The sequence below is a fragment of the Chaetodon trifascialis genome, chromosome 20 (genome assembly GCF_039877785.1).
Source record: "Chaetodon trifascialis isolate fChaTrf1 chromosome 20, fChaTrf1.hap1, whole genome shotgun sequence".
NCBI lineage: Eukaryota > Metazoa > Chordata > Actinopteri > Chaetodontiformes > Chaetodontidae > Chaetodon > Chaetodon trifascialis.
This window is the reverse complement of record NC_092075.1, coordinates 10,657,643-10,678,566: the sequence shown is the minus strand read 5'-3', so window position 1 is coordinate 10,678,566 and position 20,924 is coordinate 10,657,643. Positions and strand designations below refer to the sequence as shown.

Here is a 20,924-nt window from a genome sequence, read left to right as displayed (position 1 = left end):
CGTCCCTCGAGCGGAAGTGGTAACTCCTCACATCCGTTCCTGCGCACTATTCCACAGACATGGCGCTGGCGAACTCCGTCTATAACCTGCTCTTCAGGAGAACGTCAACTTTCGCTGTAACCATCATGGTTGGAGCGGTCTTCTTTGAACGATTGTTCGACCACGGTGGCGATGCCATTTTTGAGCAGATGAATCGGGGGGTAAGCGTGTGCTCTGGTCTTTGTAATGCTTATTTTATACTGACCTTGCAAACAGAGGGCGAAGCGGCGCTAACGTTAGCTAAGCTAGCTCGTCCGATAAGCCGAGCAATCGCGTCCTATTCGATCTCTGTTTGCTGGTACAGCCTTCTTTTCATCATAAAACTAACGTCGCCTTATATGTTAATCACTGCAGAAACTGTGGAAACACATTCAACACAACTATGAGAACAAAGACGATGAGTAGGACGCGGACCTGGGGTTATCTAAGGCCGAAGTGCAACTGTTGTCACACTTCCTTCATCCATCCTCTCTGGTCTCCACACCTGAAACAAGCATCAGTCAACATGGACAACGTGCTCAATGTTACGCCAGGCTGGCAGCGGCTCCCAGAGGACCTGTAGGAATGGACCACCTTGAAGATGGAGCAATGGTTCCTGTCCCCCCTATCTGTTGTTAATTGTTATGCCTTCATTGTCCTAGCAGATTGTAAATTGTTAAATTAAACATGTGTTAAGGTGTTACAGATGTTGCAGTGTGTTGATTTATCATATATTTAACATGGCGTGCACGTATCAGTGCAGTCAATGCATGTTAGATTCTACTGTCAAATTTTATTTCCTTTAATTGACTTTTCATATAGAGACATACACCCTAACCACATTAAGTCAAAGTGTGTCAATAGCTTCACATATAAGCCAAGTGAGTAACTTGGTCTGCATCTTTTCAAAGTTTTTCAAAATATGGATGCATATTTGTGTCCTGTTCATACACCAGCAGTTGTTTTAATAGGTTTTGATGTTTATCTTTTATGTCATTTCAAAGATAAATTTTCACACAACACGTAAGAGAAAATGGGAAGAGAGAAGTCTGTATTTCAATTGCACAACCTGTGAATGTTAGTAGTTGTAGGTTTGGCTCGCTTTTGTGGAATTGCGTTTTATTTGGTAAATCAAACTGGAAAGACAAAAGATGGTGGTGAGGCACATGTTACAAACAGTAAAAGCTCTAGGCTGATGTTGAGATCAAAATGCCACATAACCATGAGTCGGAGGGACAAGTAAAGAGCACAGACAACTGCTCATTGTTGCTACATCTACTTCAAACAAAAATATAAGTCCATATTTAACATGTAAAAAAGTAATACAATAATAATAACTTATACTTAGATGACCTATTTTAAAGACTTAACAAAGAGCATCATATTTACAAAATAAACAGAGCAGCTAGGCTGTCAGATTTCATACCAGCTATCAGTTTTGCTGTAGTGTTTTATCATTTATGTGCAAGCCTTCAAGAAATGCACACAACAGTGTACATGAGGTCTCTGCAAGTGGCTGCCTTGTCCCTGCTGCCTACATAAGAAATTCAACATCATGGCTTAAATAATGTGCCAAAAAGTAAGTGACAAAAAGAGAATTAAATGATTGAACTCAGCATTTCTGTTGACATAAAACGACAAGCGTACGCACAGAAAATAGATTTGCTTTTCATACCATGTCAAACCATTATTACTGTCAATGATGGAGGCATGTTAAGTAAACAATTATGACAAGGTCAGTCCAGGCCATGTGTTGCATGCAGCTGTACCTGAGCCTCTGGCCTGTAGGGGACACACTGACACTGTGTCAAACTTAAATGATAAAAATGGTATCTTTTAACCAACCCCATAGTCTAGTAAGCCACAGGCTTACACCCATGTCTGATAAATACTGGATTTCAGGTGTGAGCATCTTTTCACAGACTGTCCTGAATTTGGGAAGAATATTCTTCTTCATGTTGTACCCCAGGATGGAAGACTCTCCAACTGGCTGCCAGGGCAGGAACCGTGTGTCCTGAATCTTTTGTGCTTCGACTGCGCCTCCATCCTGGATACAGATGGCCTTCATCTCAGCATTTCTTCTCCTCAGCTCTTTCACCTCCTCTTTCATTCTTTCTCTCCCAAATGCCTCTACTCTGGCCCAGAAGGTAGCATTAAAGTGCTGATAGAGTCTCCAGTCTGCCCCGTTCCATTGTCGAGCTTTGGCTCTCAACTCAGGAGTCAGCTGAGATACAGACGAGCGCTTGCGAGCATTGAGTTTAAAGTAGAGGATGTCCTCCATGGTCCAACACAATGTGTCCTTAAGCAGGATAAGAGACTCCTCAAAATATTCTGCTATGAGAACCAGATCAAATTGCTTCGCTAAGTTATGAATGTCTCTCATTACGCGAGGATCATCAGCCTCCAGGTTGTTATCAAAACCAAAGTCAAAAAAGAGCAGATTCTTAAGATAAAATGAGTTGAAAGACTCTGGGCTGTAGAAGGACTGAGGATCGTCTAGAAACTCTGCCAGTTTGTCCTCTCCACTGATCCTCCATGTGAGAGGAACTGCTCTGTGGTAATAACGGAAGGACGACTCAAAGAGATCCACCGGGTCACGGAGGATGGTGATGTACACAGCGTCTGGAGGCAGGAGCTTGGCTACTTCTCGACGGTCAAAGCGCATGTGGTTACAAACAATGTTGAAACACTCTCCAGGCCTGTAGTCCTTCACCTGGGAGCACAGGAAAGGCGAAGGGTAGAAGAAGTCATTGCGGCCATCAGGGAAGGCGAATTTAAGCTTGTGCTTTTCACCAAATCTGAAGAGCATGTTGAGGACGGTGCTGCTAGCAGTTTTATGGGTCTTCATGAACATGATGTCCACTGTCGGGGAGCACTGATCTGACTGGGAGGTTGTGCTTTGAGCAGGGGTGGTTCCATTTTGCTTCCTTAATTTTGCCACACTGAGAGGACACGTGTCCTCTTGGGAGCCCCTATGAATAAAACATATCGATAAGCAAACAGATCAACTGACTTAGCTCGATAAAATAACGCTTTCCTCGTAAATCTGTACCTAATCTTCACTTGGGTTGGGTTCGTCATGCAGTACAGCACCACAAGGATGTTGGTCAGTAACACCCAGAGAATCAGGCCTCGTATTACAAGTGTGCACTTACTTCCTTTGATGCCAAACATCATTAAAACCCAAACAGGAACCTGAAAATGAAATTAGAGAGCACACATGACAAACGTTACAAGGATTTTTTTGGCAATTCACACACCAACTAATTACCCCCAGTAGACAATATGGGGGGGGGGGGGGGGGGGGTCATCCTCCTTGTTAGCAACATGACCAATATGAACATGCCATGAACACCCTCAGACCAAGCCACCTCAGTAACAAAATATTTTAGGGGACACATGACTTAGTAGTTAGGATTAGGGCCACCCCCGTATTAAGAATACAAATCACCAACTGATTACACCTTTACCTCATCTCATCTCTCAATTCATCAGGGTAGTTATTATGTATTTATAAAGATCTTGGACCCATTTTAATTAAATGAAGTCCAGTATTTATTGCTGCTGAGAAGAAGAGATTATGGTAAAATGTAGAATAAGAAAAGGGGAGATAGAGAAGAATGACAAAGACAAACAATACAACTGCTGCATCATTCTTTCTGTCAAATAAAACACAGAGCCCCCATGTGTACACTACAAACATGTTTATGGTGCTAAAATTGCCTTTACAATAACGACAGAAATGGGAGGAGAAAAGAGCCACAAACACAAAAACACAGTTTCGGTATAAGCACGTTGTAACAGCGTAGTGCTCAGGGAAATGGTTGAAATATTGAAGCAGGTTTCTACTGCTGACAGTGGACAGATGGCTACTCTTGATAGAAGACTTATTCCAGATAAATTCTAGGAAGTGGTGACATGTGGAAAGGTGTGTCCCTTTGCATACCGGCTTTACTTCTTATCTCTGATAATGACAGTCTTCTATGTAGCCCGTTGTTACATTTGAAGAGAATAGCTTTCACATGTGTCTCATAGAGTAGCTGACTTAGACGCTGCACGAGGAAAGAATTTAACTAAACCTTAAACATGTGTGCAAGATGTCTCAGTTTGAAATTATTCTGCAGACCCGTTATCCTAAAAAAATCAAAACTTATTTAAATGATCAAATCAGCGAGAGCAGAGAGCAAAGAAGGATGCAACATGTGGAAGTATGAAATGTAAGGGCTTTATTTACCTGCAGATGACAGCGTGAGCAGCGCCGGCTGAAGATTTTCTACGAGGTGAAAGAAAACCCTCCACTGTTTTTGATGTTGTCCACACGCCCTGAAGTCAGATCTCATTGGCTGTGAGGACTGAAAGAAGTCAGATGTAAATTCTCCTCCCATGGGGGCTGACTCTCTCAGGACCTGCTCGGCTCTGAGATCCACTTCTTGATCTCTCTGCTTGACTCAGCCACACCTCACATCCCATTCCTTTTGCCCTGCAATAAATTACCTTAAATCTCAGACCTGACTCAGTGCGTACACCTCAGTTCACTAGCTAGGCCTCTTAAGAACACCTACCTCTACTGTTGTGACAGCCTTTAAAAGACCAAGCCTGAATGCTTCTGAAAGTATACTGCAGCGTGTAGTCATAAGGCTGCTTTATGTATTCAGATTTGCTGCTTACAGTGTGTTAAATTGACCCTAGCGCATTCAAAGCTGTTGTAAGATATGCTCAAATATTTAGCCTAAAGGCAAACACTGGTCTGCCCATAGAGCTGTTTTTGTTACTGTCACATTATTCTTTCACCCAGCAAGATGGCTGGATGGTTGCATACAGTACATGAGATCAAAGTCAAGGAGTGGCTTAAAACATAGTTGCATGAATCTGTATAGGCAGACAGACAGACAGACAGACAGACAGACAGACAGACAGACAGACAGACAGACAGACAGACAGACAGACAGACAGACAGACAGACCAGGATCTGCTTGGTCTCAACCCAACTGTGTTTTGTGTTGTGGGGCTGACTGATTGTTGAGCTGTCTCAGCTGCTGTTGACTTTGGCTGCTAGTCATCTCTGATTCAGTAGGCCACATCGATTTAGCCTCCAAGCTTCTGAGTGGCACACATGCTGATGTCACTGACATCAAAACAGCCAATCAGCAAGGACAACCAGATCTGTGATACTACAAGATAAGATCAGGGTTGGTTCTATCCCCTCTGCAGTGCTTGTACAGGCACAAATATTTAAGTCATGATGTGTAACCAGGTTTTAAAGTTCGATATGCTCACCTGCAACAAGAGTAAACACAGTTCTGGTTTCTTTTTATGTTAGCTGTATTTTATTGTGTTAATTTATAATCAAATATATTTTACAACTGTACAAAATATAATATATACTGATACAGCAGAAACCAAACACAAAAGAATGAAAACCATCAAAGGAAACACACCAAATTCTTACTCAAATAGTCAAAACGTGTCAGTGTTGCTGTAGGTCAACAGACGTCATAATGCATGAGTTCCAGGTGAGACATTAAAACCAAAAGCTTGCAATGGAAGTTTGCATATTGCTGTTATTGTGCTGAAACTACGACACTGAGACTGGTACAGAAACTAACTTGAATGAGTGAATTTCTCTAAAAAGACAACAACAAAAGTAATCTCTCTCAACCATCACTTAGGTCACTGTGTGTGTGCAGTGGGTACGTTCAGAGACCCTGCCCCCTGGCCGCATTTCCTTATTTTGCTGTGTTCAGGACCTCTCTGGGTGTCTGCCTTCAGCAGTGGGTGTGTAGCCCCCAGCCAATAACGGCCTGCAGGGTGAGAGGGCGGCACGAGGTGCACTGGGCTGTGATCTGGAAAACCGTGGTCAGGGACAGCTTCGAATGTTGAGTTTACTTACCACAACTGACAAATTCCACTCATATTACAGTATTCATTTCTAGTCCTAAAAAGCATTTAAATTTAAATAGAGCACTGTTGAAACCAGAGAAACTGGCACGACCACTCTTTTTAAAATCTTCTCTGCAAGAACAAATTGAACTCACAGGCAGTTTCTCCTCCCCTGTAGCTTATGCAACAGAGCAGGTGTCCCCCCCCCCCCCCCCAAAAAAAATCACAGCAGTATCCATGGCATGTTTTGGGAAGATTTTGTAACACAGGACACATAGCACTTCCAGGTTTTCTGCTGTGAACATCTGTTCTCTGAATACACTCTGAGTCACTTTCAGCCTCGTACCGCTCAGCAGACAGTAAGAGGAGTTTGTTTCGTCAGAGGCAAAATGAAGGTCAGCGAGTGCAAACGGTCACTTCCAAATTAACAGTTCGTTGGCTTGTACCCACAGCAGATAAACCAGGACACTTTACATTTAGAAACTGTATTTTCTTTTTGTCAAACCTATGTTCATTGTGCAGTATTATGCTACTCATACAACAGATTAATACAATGACAAACAGCTTCTGCAATAATCATGCGAACATACAGTAATTTACAATCTCCTTGGAGGAGTGTCCAGTGACCAAAACCAAACTAGCAGCTTCCAGTTAAGCTTGCGAAAGCAATCATAAGGCACTTTGAGTGAGAGCTACAAAACACTGGATAAAACATGCAAAGAATGCAGCATTTATATAGGCCACCTTTAGTAACATACATACTCAATATACTTTTCTTCACCTCCGCTGAATAATCCCATCCTGTACATCAGGAAGGATTGATATCTAGAGGCATGATTGTGAGGACTTACCATGGTTATTTTTGAGTTAAATAAACTCACTGTGATTTAGAGACAAATATCAATCATCACTTCTCAATCATCCTCAATCAGCTAAAATAAACCTCGATCACAGACCACATCACAGTCAAACTGCAAAACTCGCCTCCACAGTGTGCAGCTAACACGCCAGGGAAGGACATTAGTGTTCCTCTAGTCTCCAAGGCGCAGCTAGCATGTAGCGGTACAGTAGAGACGTGGAATGCTTACACTGCAGTTAGTTTGTTGTGGTCCTGCGACTTAGTAGACCGGCTTGTAGAAAATCTGACCACCCAGCACCCTCCGCTTCAGCTCCGTCCACAACAGGTGGCGCTCTCTCTGGGATCCCTTCATGAAGCCACGGTTCTCTTGAGCACGGCGGGACAGATAAGGAATGACCTCGTTGACGGGGCCATACGGGACATACTTATAGACTGGGAAACCTGCTTGACCTGTTTTCAAAGTAAAGCAAGGAGACAAATCAATGTCCACTACCTCCACCATGTGAGCATGCCACGTCAGCACATTGTTTGTTATGTTCAACGACTGAAATCGAAGCACAGAAATAGCCTGAATAATTAGAAGGAACATTAAATAAGTTATATAAGAGTGAAATATCATAAAGTTAACACGGTAGACTGGTACAGTAGATTAAAACATTGTGTTTTTTTCTAAAGGACTAAACTTATTGTGAATAAATATTGGATTAAGATTACATTGTTATGTGGTATGGCAAGGTCAAGCCAGCCTTTATGTCTCACAAGCGCGAGACAGGGCTGCTACGACAATAACCACCACTATTCATCTGCAATAAAACATATCACTTGAAAAGCTAATCTGCAGATTATTGCACCGTTGTTTAAACAAAACATGATTAAAAATTGAAGCCCTTCATTTTGGCCCTTCAGGTTGAAGTAATGCCTCAGTTTCCTGCATCTCACTTGCATAACATATTTAGATAGACTGCTGAAAAGGTCACAGAGATAATGTGAGGTTTCTTTTATACAGAGAACTCACAAATCTATCACGTACAGTCATGTACTGACTGTTCACAGAAACACCAAGGATGGATGTTACTGTATCCAAGGAAAAACTGGTTAGCTAACTGGTCTCACCTCAAAGAAAAACATCTGATTTGACACAGCACTCTAATTACTGTAAATCAGTTGTGGGTAGCGATGTGTTTCTGGTCAGACTGAACCAACATACCATTTGGTAATAGGCAGTTAAGGACATTGAGAACCTGGAGTTGTTTGCTCCTGAGATATCTATAGATTGGATAGAGCGTTTGTGAGGTCAGTGGCTGTATGAGTGATGAAAAGCTGGCATGTGTAGGGACTATGTTTCAGTGGAACCTCTACAGCCACATGACTGCCTGACGTAAGTCTCCGTGATTCCATGAGTTACTGTTTACTTTGAGTATCTGAGCGGAGTGTTAACAGACCTAGTGGGAAGCTGATCTGGTCACACATTCCCAGCAGCTGTCCAAAGTAAACCTTATTCTCAGTGGGTGAAAGGCCCATCTCATTCATCCTGAAAAAACAGAAAGAAAACACATTACAGGGCTGTTACATAATAAGAGCCACAGCACAGTATTCCACTTATGATGTGGCAATGTCATTCTGTAAATCCTAGAATTGCTTAGGGAAGCTGACAAAGAATCTGTTTCACTTAGCGTTATATCCGAGGCATTCGCTAAACCGTTAGGACTGATCCTTTATGAATGAGAAGCATGTGGCTTTTGTGTATGTTCAGACTCAGTACGTGCCAAACGCACCGCAGTCATACATACTTTTGAAGGGTAAATTTCACCGTGTCCTCGTTGTGAGATGCAACCATGATATTTGCTTTCCTGCTGTGTTCGATCTCCTCCAGCACGTACTCCAAGCACCTGCACAAACAACAAGACACATGGTAAGGATTTAGACACTTTCTAGCTGAGCCACGAAGGGCTTTGACGATAATTCAACACTTACTTGTGATACATCCTGTTCGTGGCCTCATAGTCTGGGTTTATTGGGTCTTCATAGCCAATCTCTTTGGCCCTGTCTCTCTCTTGGTACATGTAAGCTCCACGAACCAGCTTGGCACCAAAGTACCAGCCCTCTCGTCGTGACAGCTCAATATCCATAGTTACATTGTCATAAGCCTCCTAAGATATTAAAAAATACGAAAAAGACAACATCACTACATCCATAAGATTTCAAAGGAAAACATTACTGAAGGAAACAAGAAGATATTGTAGGTTTAGATTTAAAAAATCATAAAAAGGGAACTGCGGCCTCACCTTCAGGTAACACTGGTAAGTGTTGAAAATGATCGGCTTCTCTCTGTTGAATTTCCTCTGCATTTCCAGGGTCAATCGACTAATAGCTGGTTGGAAGTACGTCTGCTCGGCGTCCACCATTAGCCTTACCCCATTCTCCAGGGCATGCTGGAGCGCACAGAAGAAGAGGATTTACAGTTTATATGGCTCAAGAGACACACACACGAAACAGGAAACACAACTCAAATCTGATTTCTTTGAATTCCTTGAACCAGGTCTTCTTTGTTTGCGTTTCTGCATTGGCTCTCATGATAATTCACTGACCGTGCATGCGTTTGTTTTGGTAGCCTTACCTTGGCCAGAACGTCCACCCTCTGCAGCATTCTCTTCATCTGCCTCTCCTCCTCAGCTGTGAACTTATTCAACAAAGGTTCCAGCTGGCCTGTCTGCCAAACCAAAACACACGAAACGCTAAATTGTTTGGCTATTCCTCCCATTTGCGGGATAAACTGTATCAGTGTGTGACAGGCAGGGCGGGGCGGGGGTTGGGTGGGTGTGGGTGAAGCTGCAGTGGTGCCTCTGCCATTTTGTCCCTTTTTAAACTGATAGTTTCTCAACTGCGCTCAACCAGCATCAACGTGTGCTGTGACTCAACTCATATCAGCAGTGCAGAGATGTACAGAGCACTGTACAATGTACAAATGACATTATGTTTTACCTCATCAGAACAAATGTTTACTTGTGGGGATTAGATATAACATTGTGCCAGAGAGTTACTATCTTGTGGAAAGAAGTTTCTTATACCAATACGACTTGCTGCCACAATGTGGTGCAGAAGTTCTGACAGGGAAACAAACACTGTTGTCTTACCCACATCATAGTTACATCACTATCGATTTATGAAACCATTAACTGCATTTATCTGTAAAATTTAGAGGTCCGTAATGTACTGTTCTGGAGTATAATGCACCCCCTACCCCCCTTTAAAACTGGAAAATTATGACCTAAAAATGGTTTCTGCTGTCAAGTGCTGTATCACTTTTGGAGACATGCCTCTTTGAGGATCATTATAATGCTTTCTGTTTTTATTGCAAGACACAAGATTTAAGCGAAGGAGCACTTCCATGGCTAACATTTAACTGCTCCCCCCATCACTAAACGCTTCCATGACAAAGACTCACCTCAAGGTTTGGCACCATAAGCAGGTTGGAGATTGTTGTTGTATCGTTTATCAAACTGTTCCAGTCCAGCAGATCTATTGTTCTGGAAATATGATGTGAGAAAATGTATATTAACAAAAAGTACTTTCATTTTGTTTAGTGTTGTGAGCTACAAGGACTAGAACCACAGGTCTTCTGACACTTGTCAGAGCCTCTATTGCATAAAAGTATTAACTGGGAAGTTTGTGTTGGTGAGCGACTCTCTTACCCTGACAAACCCAGCTTCTCGCCAGTTAACCAGTTCTCAATGTCGTCCTTGGCTCCAACACCCAGCATAGTCAAACTTTCCTACAAAGGAATATTTCAGTGATTACAAATAAATAGTGCAGCTGATTATTGATTAAGCGTTAAAGTCATGAAAGCTTGAACACAACTGCAGAACATTTGGGGACACCCGTCAGGTGTGAGCATGCATGGACCTGCATTAGACGTGCTGAAGGCAAGACACACCTTGAGCTGTTCCAGCTCCAGTTTTTGTTCCAAAACCATCATTTCAGATTTCCCCTGCTGGGCTGCGAGGAACTTAAAGAACTGCCTCCATTTTACCAGGACTTCTGAAAACTGGAGCTGCTCAAACACACAACAATTCATCACCAATCAAATAATCATATTTGAATCAGACAGTGACTGAGTTAGCTGAAAGCTAATACAGAAGATATGAACTTACAAGGAACTGTGGGCGTCCGAGAGCAGTCATTTTGATGGCAGAAAATCCATCTGTAGAGGCTCCACCTGCAATTGATAACACATTTTATGTCACTCGATGGTGTCATTTAACTCTATCATTCATATTGTGACTGTAGAAACATTGAGTTTCTCAATCCCTTCCTCAGAAACATTACTACTTACCAGAAGCTTTAATGCAGTTTATGAATGTCTCCATTTGGTTGTCACACTTGGACTCATCTGCATAGAAGTAGGTACGAGCGCTGATGACGCCCCCACGCCTGTCCCCGAACTGTCGATGGGCCTTGTACTTCTTCTCACGGTGGTCAGCATCTGCAGTGAAACAAAGGCGACCGAACATTAGCTGCTTGACGTGGAAAATAGTTTTCAACACAAACGGTTATCTGATCATCCAATCTGAAATTTTTGTCTCAATGAAAGACAAGAGAGCGACACTAAGAAAAAGCATTGAGGAATTCCTGTTTCTTACTAATAAATTAACATTCACTCTCATATCAGATTTTCAGATAAAACCAGACAAAGCACTATTCGATGATTGATATATTCGACTTTCAAACATCAACCCTGTAATATGAACCAAGCTTCTTCTCGCTCTCGCCACTAAATCCAGATATAACCAGTACTCTCCAGGCTAGACGACATGGCTGCACGACTGCACATACCGGCTGTGACATTTGTGTGGCATTCAGGCCAAGCTGAAACAGCTGAATATCAAAGCAAAGCAGCAGCCTTGCAGTTTGCTGACCTTTCCTGCTTATAACTTATACGTGCACTGTTTATATTTGCACACTTTCCTACTTTGTATTGCAACTGCTGCACAACATCTGACCTCAGGATAAAAAGAGTTTAATCTTATCTTAGCCAGTGGTGCATGCAGTAGCTAATAATCCAACACTTTTAGAAACTGTTACACTACATTACATACAATAAATCAAAGGTTATTTTCAAATGATATACAAACCTGGACTTTCTTTCTCTGCTTCAGAGACACATGAACTGAAAAAGAAAGAGGAACTGGCATCAGAATAGAACAACTAAAATTTGCTAAAATAGTTGCTTTATTTATCAGAGTGTCTATATTTCCTTTCAGTTTTATTACTTTTTGTGTCACATTGTTTCAGATCAGTTAATCAAGCAGACACCAGGCAAACTGTAACCATAACAAGGTCTTTTGATTTTTCTGCTGCAAGTGGACAGAAAAAAGTTTGTATGTTGAGGAAAAGCAAATGTTTCCCAAGTCATTTTAACCAGTCTTTTAGAGCAGTTATGAGGATGACCTCCTCTTCAAGGCATGTCATGACATGCAAGATGCATCAAGAAACAAACACTGTGTTGTTTTCTTCGTGGAGTCATGAGACTCCTGATAAAGATAACTGGCTCCTAATCAAAACATATAAATAAGAAATGTGGGAAATATGGATTTAGTTCAGCAGGTGAGTGTTTGTGCTGAGTGAGATAATCCTCAGTTAAAGAATAAGCCTATTTCCTCCTCAGAACATTGCATAACTCTTCTGTGTGTGTGTGTGTGTGTGTGTGTGTGTGTGTGTGTGTGTGTGTGTGTGTGTGTGTGTGTGTGTGGGTGTGTGTGTGTGTGTGTGTGGGCTTGCGTGCCCCATGATGGGATCCAGGACATTACTCTAAAAGGCTGGCAGCCTTCTCAAGAGGGCACATCCCCCAGCTGAATAACCAGCTCAACCAATCAGAGGAGAGAGGTTTGTCCTAGCCGCCCAATGCAGGACAGGCACTGTTGTGCTACTAGAGAAGAAATGAAAACATATGAGGTTTCAATTACAGTCTATTTATGTGGAGGAAACACACTGTGGATAACGTGACTCATGGATTTGATAAGAAGCACCTGATAGACCTGAAGTGTTCAAAATGAGCTGGTATCAAACTGGCTCATTTAAATGTTTTAGATGCGGTGATCTGTATGTAAATAAAGGTGGCAAAAGATAATTTGCAGAGGAACATATAATACAGACATGGGTGAAAGAAACAAGCTCACAAAAAGACCATTAAACTGTGGTTTGACCAGACTTTCAATCAGTGCCATATGTTTTGAACGATGAAATTACCCTTAGTCAGCATATTGTATGCATGTGAATCATGGTTGGTTTAACCCTCGAGGGGGACCAAGGACAAAATGTACTCCACAGACCCGAGGATGGTCTGAATGTGCCCAGTAACAACAAATAACAATTACTTAACTTGGACTTATAACAATACTGCTGTAAAGCTATCATTATTGAAAATCTACTCATTGCAATTGCAATTTTCTTTTACTCCTGTAATTGCTCTGTACAAACAGCCTCTTCAGGTTCGTTCCAGTTTCCCAGGTTTTTTTAAGGCGAGGACTTGATACCGCTGTGGAACATGATTCCTGCTATGCAAACTTGACTCGACAGGACTTCAGTTTGGTATGTTATGTAACTCATACATGGCTGTGCACACGGCATACTGTATGTTAAGGTTGAAACATTGATCAACTGTGCCTGGTTTAGAGCTTCAGTTTAACATCCCTTACTATGTGAATCACAGCCTCTGATGAGAAAGTAACATGCATTCAGTCTCACACGTAAACATCACAGTACTTACTCCATTTCCTTCTTCTCAGCCTCCTCTTGTGTCAAGTCCTCTTCAACACTATAGTCCAGAACCGCCCCGACACCGAAGGCCTGATTCTTCTGAATTAAAGGTTTGATGGCGTTGTGGTCTTCCCCTGCCACGAACTGACCGTAGAAGGTCATCTTCATCAGCTTCTCAAACATCCTCTGGCCAAACAGCTTCTTACTGAGCTCCATTAGCTGAAAACAAAACAATGACAGAAAGATATTGACAGCAGTTCAATGTTTTTTAAACCATTATCAGAGCCTCCAACCTTAAGTCTATCAGACGGTATGAATGATTATTACACAGTTACACACACACACACACACACACACACACACACACACACACACACACACACACACACACACACACACACACACACACTTCAAAAACTCACCTCTTTGTTCTTTTCGACGAGGAAGTCAAAGGTACAAAGCTTGAAGACCAGCAGACTCCTCAGCAGCTCAATGTTACCCTTACTTCTGTAGGCTTCCTGTGTGTTGTCGAAGTCAATGTGGATTTTGTTTAAATGCGTATTTTGGACATTCTTGGTCTGGCTGATGAGCTCAACCGGCACAGTTTCCACCACGGTGCAGTCATCCAACTGTTGCTCTTTGTCTTCTTGGCTCTTGGTGGATGCCACTGTTGACCGACATCTTCCAGGGGAAACGCGTATTTTGTTGATATTGCCCGACTTTGCCCTCACAAGGGCCGCGACAAACTTGTACGACATGTTGTGTTTTCCTGTCTGGACTAAAACCACGACTTCCCAGCAGCCTCACCCCGGTCTGCCGTCACTGAGATGCAGCGTGGTTTGCGCGCGCGGTAGTCAGTTACTTTTAAAGACATCTCGCGCCGGGGGGCGGTGCCTCACGTGTTACATCACGCTGCCAGGCATCTTGTGCCTGCACACATTGGTACCCGTCCTCATGCTTGACTTTTAAGCCTTGCAAACCACAATGACATTGAATTAATTTCTGCCTTTACGGCTCATTGTCCTCCAGTGTTCACAAAAAAATATGTTTAACTGTGAGTTTAACCTCTTAACGCACAGATTTCCCCATAAATCGACGGACTGGTCGGTTGCAATAATCGTCTTATTCCACATAGCCTAGGCGTAAACAAGCAAGGAAGTAAAATTGTTGTCACCCACTGGAAGATATGTATCAAATCCTTTATTTGATCCTCTGACATGCTGATGTAGAAGGTAGCCCATGTGATGTTTACAGATAGATGATGAGTTCCATATAGCTGACAGTCCCATCTTTTTTGTTTGTTTTTATCATGAGGTTCTCATTGAAGTGACACTTCCCTGCCTTTACACAGTTGCACATTTATAGTGACAGCATTAGATATCTTCTTTTGATGCAAATGTTTTTGCATCAAATTTGTTTATTGCATTGCTAGGCTTGTTATATCAATATAGCAATGTAATAATTACAATATGATATTACAGTAAGATTTTTAGCAATTGCTATCATATTATAATTTGTGTGTTTCTTAATGAGTGGATTCCCATTTGTTTCCTCATCAGAGCATTTTTACTGGTCACAGATGGCAACAGCTTAAAGGAGGTGTTATATAATTGGTTGTGTAACAACCCATTCAGAGACCTCATCCGTGAAACTTCCAAAGATGACCAACCAGGACTGGATGGAGCTGACACAGGGGTGACGGGAATGATGAGAGAATCTTTGGGGTGCAAGAGAAAAAAGCATTGAGCATCTTGTGACTTAAGTGGACACACATCTGGTTATCACATGGAGTCATGAATGCCAAGCTACATTGATTGATGGGGACACTGCCACTCCAGATATACTGCAGAGCTGAAGGCGATATCAGTGTTCTGCTTTTTACCAAACTCAGTTGCTGTGGGTGCCGTGGTGGTTGATTAGTTAGTCCTCTCTGTTATTTCAGCAGCTCCTCTGGTGGCTCAGAGAAGCAGGGAGGTTTAACGTGCTGAACAGTCGCCAGTGTCCAAGCTAGTCCACAACAGTCAGAAAATATTAAGATCATGTTGGATGTGGCCAGATTCCTGAATGCAGTGGATATACAGTATCTAGGGAAGATGTTGACACAACACAGACAGAAGGATTTACACCAATACAGGCAATTGAGTCTGGGTAAAGAAGCCTGGGTGGGTGAACACTTAGGCTGCCACCATCAAGTAGGAGGCGGTGAAGGAGCACATACCGATGTCAACTGCCAGAAAAGTCTTGGGAAGCGATATCACAGAAAAGAAACATGCTGCTATGTTTCTTTTCTTTCCGGCAGGAGGCAGCAGTGCAGTAGCCCTCAACAGTGTCTACCGGAAATGCGAACGCGAAGAAGCTACAGAGGCGCTTGCTAACGTCGCTAACTAACACGGAAGCATCACAGCGTGCGATCTGGTAGCATTAGGTCTACAAAAGAAGGCGCCCTTTCTTGTTTTGAAAGGTAATTATTCGTGCTTTTTTGGATAATTCTAGTTTTATTTTTTGCATGCATCTAATGTGCACTACACGGTTATTTTTTTTGTCGTCGACTTGGATAAATATTGTTGCATTTTAGCCGCAACAGACGCTCGTTAGCCCGACTAGCTGACCTTCCGTTATCAACAAAGAAATAGATCCATTATTGTCAATGCTGGAGTACATAGCATGTCTTAAGATGGCGTTCACATTCAAGCAACAAATGTCAAGTTGAAACGTCCGCCGGTTAAGCAACTTTCTGTTTTGTGGTCGCTTGCAAAAATCGTGACATTAGTTGCAGAAACCGCTTGAAAGGCAAGCCGGCTATCTTATATACCGATGCTAACAGTGTTAGCCAGGCAGCTGCGGGCTAACTTAGCCGTAGCCTCAACACTTTAGAAAATCGTATGTGTAAACCAGGCGCTGTCAGGATATTAGCTAACGTTAACTGAAATCAAGTATCAACCTGTCAACATTGATGTATAGCTGGCAGGCAGCGAACTGGTTTGGTCGTTTCAAAAAGCCTTGTGGCAACTGTACCCGAGTTTCAAGGCCCGGTAACGTATTGAAATCCATATTGTAAATTTAACGTGATGCTAGGACTGTACCTTTGAATGCAAATGAAATGCCATTGCGTGTTCAGCACGAATAACGTTATTACTAATAGGTATCCCGTTATTTTTGCTATAATATGAGTGTTCAGGAAAATGACTACGTGTTACCTGTAATCCAATTCGGTCAATGCTGTAAATGCACCATTTGTGCAATCTAACTTGTCTATTTGTTGGGCATGTTATCAGAGGTGTAATGTTTAAAGATTTATGGTATTGCATGAGTCTATAGCTTGGTGCTGCATTGTGCATTTAATAAATGGGGTGTGCATGATTGGAAAAAAATGAAGCTCCTTCATTTTCTGACTCAATTGCTTAATTTGCCTTACTGGAAAGCCCGCACATTACATGTTAAAGGAATTACACATAGGTAGCAAATTAGAGGAAAAACACAACACTACAAAAGGCAGAACGAGTCAAAGACTGTTCTGATGAGCAGTATGAATCCTTTGCTAAGCCACTTCAACCACACTGAACACCTATGGGAGATTTTGGAGGGACATCTATACATGTCACTGTCTTCAGACACACTGAAGAATGCAATGTGTGTTTGAGAAGGTGAAGGTGTATTACTTGGGGTGCTCGTAATTTCATGCAATATAATTCTCCATGTATTAACGTTGTTGGACATTCATTACCCTGTGTTTTAAAGCTTTCAGGCTTGGATCCAAGGTCCTGTACCATTTTTTGAACCCATCATTTACTACTATCACGGCTGCATCCCTGGTTTAGAGTTTTATTTTTGTCTAAATTAAGGAATTGGAGGCGGATGGACTAAGTTTTGGATTGGGACTAGGATTAGGATAAGGACCCCTTCCACAGCTATTTCTGAAAGCAAGAAGTGATCTTAAAGTCTGCAGGTGCCCCCATTCTGTGTCAGCAGCGCCACTCACTCAACCGCCATGTCGGACGGCCGGATCTATGTGGGGAATCTTCCCATGGATGTCCAGGAGAGAGACATTGAGGATCTCTTCTACAAATATGGAAAAATCCGTGATATTGAATTGAAGAACAATAGAGGCACTATCCCCTTTGCCTTCATCCGATTTGAAGACCCACGGTGAGTTTTAGGGATGCTCTCTGGCAAGTCGAATCACTTTCCCCTTGTTGGATACCGTAAGTTTTGTGGTGTAATATCATCTCCAGTGACTGACAGCAGGGAATGGATGGAGGCGGCATGTCCAGGTCTATGTCCGCGAGTGAAACAGGCGTACTTTGGTAAGGGGTTCTTTGCTCTCTTCTCTTAGGGATGCAGATGATGCTGTCTATGGAAGGAATGGATATGGATATGGAGACTCCAAGCTGCGTGTTGAGTATCCTCGATCCACTGGCACTAAATTTGGTGCTATGGGAGGTGGTGGTGGTGGTGGAGGAGGAGGAGGAGGATCTAGGGGAAGGTTTGGACCCCCAACTCGAAGATCTGAATTCCGGGTCATAGTGACTGGTAGGTGGACATCATGAGTCATAGCCAGTTAACATTTTTCTCTCTTTCACACCATCCTGGAGGTCAAGGGGATTGATAGGATGGTGGACGTAAGAGTCGTAGGCAGATATGTTTCTCTCTCTCTCTCATGGCGGATTGGAGGACAAGGGGACTTAGTAAGTGGACATCATGAGTCGTAGGCAGATTTGTTCCCCTCTCTTGGTCATGGCGGACTGGAGGACCAGGGGACTAGTAGATGGACGTCATGAGTCGTAGCAGAAGTGTTTCTCTCTCTCTCTCTCATGGCGGACCGAAGGACAAGGGGACTAGTAGATGGACATTATGAGTCGTAGGCAGATGTTTCTCACTCTCTCATGGCGGACTGGAGGACAAAGAGACTAGTAGCTGGATGTCATGAGTCGTAGGCAGATATGTGTCTCTCTCTCTCTCATGGCGGACTGGAGGTCAAGGGGACTAAGTGGATGAGGTCAAGTCAGCTCCTTAAGTCATGAAAAACAAATCAGAGTAAACTGAAACCGGTCATGTTGGCTGCATAATCCCAAACACCGACTATAGTGACTGGTAGGTGTAATTTTGTCATTGTATCATTAATTATTTGTTGTGTGCTACATTTATCTCCTGTATATACAAGCATGTGTACTCAAGCTGTTAGAATTAGACTGCTTATGTAAGACCAACCCCTTAAAGTTTAAGGTTTGTACACTTGCCTGACTTGACCAGTCATACTAGAGCAGATTGCTGGAAGTAAAACACTGGTCTGAAAATTTTGTGGCTCTCTAAAACATGAGACATTCACCCAGTAATTTAATATTAATTGTCTTATCTGCACCTGCATCTTCTTTTGTCTGTAAGGGTTAAATTTTAATTAGCTCAGACTTACCTCAAAAGATGAAACTTCAGAATGTTTCAAAAAGTCCCTGCAGAGATTTTAGGTTTTAGGTGCCAGGTAGTGTACAACAAATATGTTATGGCCCCGTCAAATTAATCTTTTTCCTGTTCCAGGGTTACCTCCATCTGGGAGCTGGCAGGATCTGAAGGATCACATGCGCGAGGCGGGAGACGTTTGTTTTGCAGATGTGCAGCGTGATGGCGAGGGCGTGGTGGAGTTTCTTCGTAGAGAGGACATGGAGTATGCATTGCGCAGACTGGATCGGACGGAGTTCCGTTCACATCAGGTGAGTTCCTGTGCTGGTGAGGTTTAATTGTCCTTTTAATTGATAGTTATAGATATAAATGGCTTCTTTTTTCCTTTTGTGTAGGGCGAGACTGCTTACATCCGCGTCTATGAGGAGAGGGGCACTCCCAACTGGGGCCGGTCACGCTCCCGCTCCAGATCCAGGGGTCGCTATTCACCTCCCTACCATAACAGAGGATCTCCCCCTCCACGCTACCAGTCACCTCCACGCCATGCTATGTCGCGCCATAGTCCACCCCCCAGGAGGCACCCTCCACAGCACCATAGCCCACCGCCACGTCATTACCGGTAGAAAGGTCCATCGTTTATAGAAGAATTGACAAGAAGGTTTTGTAATTCAACTTTTTATTTTATTTTGATTTTTTTAACCCCAGGCCTCCTTGTAGGATCCATCACTGTCATTTCTTGTTACAATACATTCCATGGTCAGGATCACCGAAACACACCCTGCTCCTTCCCACAACCTGAAAGGTTTTCTTCTTGAAGTACTCACCCGTGTTATCTGGAAGTGGAATTGTTGTTTTGTTTTTTCAAGGTAAAAGCATCTAATCATCGAATAACATATTGGAGGTTTCTTTTATAAAGAAATCCTGGGTTGTGATGTGAAACCTTGACAGGAACCAGGACACATTTAATGTTGTATAGTCCAAAACAAATGACACAGTTCTGCAGTTGTCAGGCTTAAAGGTCATACTGCTGTTTAAATTCTCGATTAAAGTTTCCTTTTTGTGTCATATTTCTGTGGCTTTAAGTACAGTTATTGTTATGCCAATCTTAAGAACCTGTGAAGCAAACCAGTATCCTCTTCTGATTCAAAAATGTGTAAAATCAGTGAGCCTTTTAGGGTAAGTGACTCATGCTGACTGTGAGCCTCACCTGTCAGATCATTTTTTTATGTGTAAACCTCTGACAGAGGTGGCCTGTGGGTGAACTATTAATTGTATGCATCTCGAATGTTTTTTTGTTTTTTTTTGTTTTACCAATAAAATGCAAACTTTTACTGTGACTGTTTCATTCATTGTCATAAAGTATGTTTTATTAGGCCATTACCATGTTCGGTGAAGCGAATGTCCCAAAAGGAGCAGATATTGTTAAGTTCATCATTTACACCTGAGTGACTACAGCTGCATGTCAAAACATCCTCTGTGGTAAAAGCTTATTTGCATTTTAAGATGAGCAAACTTGAAGACAGATGCATTACTTGAGCAAAAAGCTGTTCAATATCCTGCATGAACAGCCTGTAAACATGAATTTATCCTGAAATGAAGCCTGTTCAGGCTTGGTCTACAGGAAGATAAAGTGTGGTTGGAGTGGAATCCACTTGTGTGAGTATAGATATGAAGCATTGCTGGCTACTAACCGGCACAGTGGACAGTGAAACATCAGTGATTCAAACTCTCAGTTCAAATGAAAGAATAGGTTCACATTTTTTCATATTGGTCTTTAAACAACATCGCTCTGACATGTCCACATCTCTCACTGTGTTTTCAACATCTATGAGCTGTGATGGAGGAATAAAGAGGGAGTCTTGTCTTGTAGACTAACATTTTGGTGAGGACTGAATTTTGTCCTCTATCTCTTCCATTGAAATCACATTTGGAAGCGATTTCTTCAAAAGTATAGAGAGAGGAAACAAATAGAGACCAAAAACCTTTATGTCATTTTGTGTTTGCCTTACATGTGTGG

General features: G+C 42.4%; 4 protein-coding genes across 7 annotated transcripts; 2 read left to right on the top strand and 2 right to left on the bottom strand.

Moving 5' to 3' along the window:
* The first annotated feature begins 31 nt into the window (after positions 1-31).
* uqcr10 (ubiquinol-cytochrome c reductase, complex III subunit X) lies at positions 32-721 on the top strand. Its single transcript, XM_070989475.1, has 2 exons — positions 32-200; positions 394-721. Exons 1-2 carry the CDS (start codon positions 60-62, stop codon positions 442-444), a joined length of 192 nt encoding a protein of 63 aa, XP_070845576.1. The 5' UTR covers positions 32-59; the 3' UTR covers positions 445-721.
* A 1,110-nt stretch (positions 722-1,831) lies between these two features.
* Positions 1,832-4,324, bottom strand: gal3st1b (galactose-3-O-sulfotransferase 1b). The gene is made up of 3 exons (XM_070989320.1): positions 4,253-4,324; positions 3,071-3,213; positions 1,832-2,990 (listed from the first exon to the last, which is right to left on the bottom strand). Exons 2-3 carry the CDS (start codon positions 3,193-3,195, stop codon positions 1,832-1,834), a joined length of 1,284 nt encoding a protein of 427 aa, XP_070845421.1. The 5' UTR covers positions 3,196-3,213; positions 4,253-4,324.
* Positions 4,325-5,331: 1,007 nt separating this feature from the next.
* Positions 5,332-14,356, bottom strand: prodha (proline dehydrogenase (oxidase) 1a). Its single transcript, XM_070989627.1, has 14 exons — positions 13,936-14,356; positions 13,524-13,732; positions 11,890-11,924; positions 11,091-11,240; positions 10,909-10,973; positions 10,692-10,808; positions 10,450-10,529; positions 10,203-10,284; positions 9,375-9,467; positions 9,043-9,189; positions 8,732-8,907; positions 8,548-8,646; positions 8,200-8,288; positions 5,332-7,207 (listed from the first exon to the last, which is right to left on the bottom strand). Exons 1-14 carry the CDS (start codon positions 14,269-14,271, stop codon positions 7,017-7,019), a joined length of 1,869 nt encoding a protein of 622 aa, XP_070845728.1. The 5' UTR covers positions 14,272-14,356; the 3' UTR covers positions 5,332-7,016.
* Positions 14,357-15,880: 1,524 nt separating this feature from the next.
* Positions 15,881-20,244, top strand: srsf9 (serine and arginine rich splicing factor 9). 4 transcript variants are annotated; one of them, XM_070989154.1, is made up of 5 exons: positions 15,881-15,974; positions 17,483-17,659; positions 17,847-18,043; positions 19,046-19,218; positions 19,303-20,244. In XM_070989154.1, exons 2-5 carry the CDS (start codon positions 17,502-17,504, stop codon positions 19,528-19,530), a joined length of 756 nt encoding a protein of 251 aa, XP_070845255.1. In that variant the 5' UTR covers positions 15,881-15,974; positions 17,483-17,501; the 3' UTR covers positions 19,531-20,244. The 4 variants fall into 4 exon arrangements, with proteins under 4 accessions (XP_070845255.1, XP_070845254.1, XP_070845256.1 ...); XM_070989153.1 differs by having other exon boundaries at positions 15,883-15,974; positions 17,460-17,659; XM_070989155.1 differs by having other exon boundaries at positions 15,890-15,974; positions 17,480-17,659.
* The last annotated feature ends 680 nt before the right edge of the window (positions 20,245-20,924 follow it).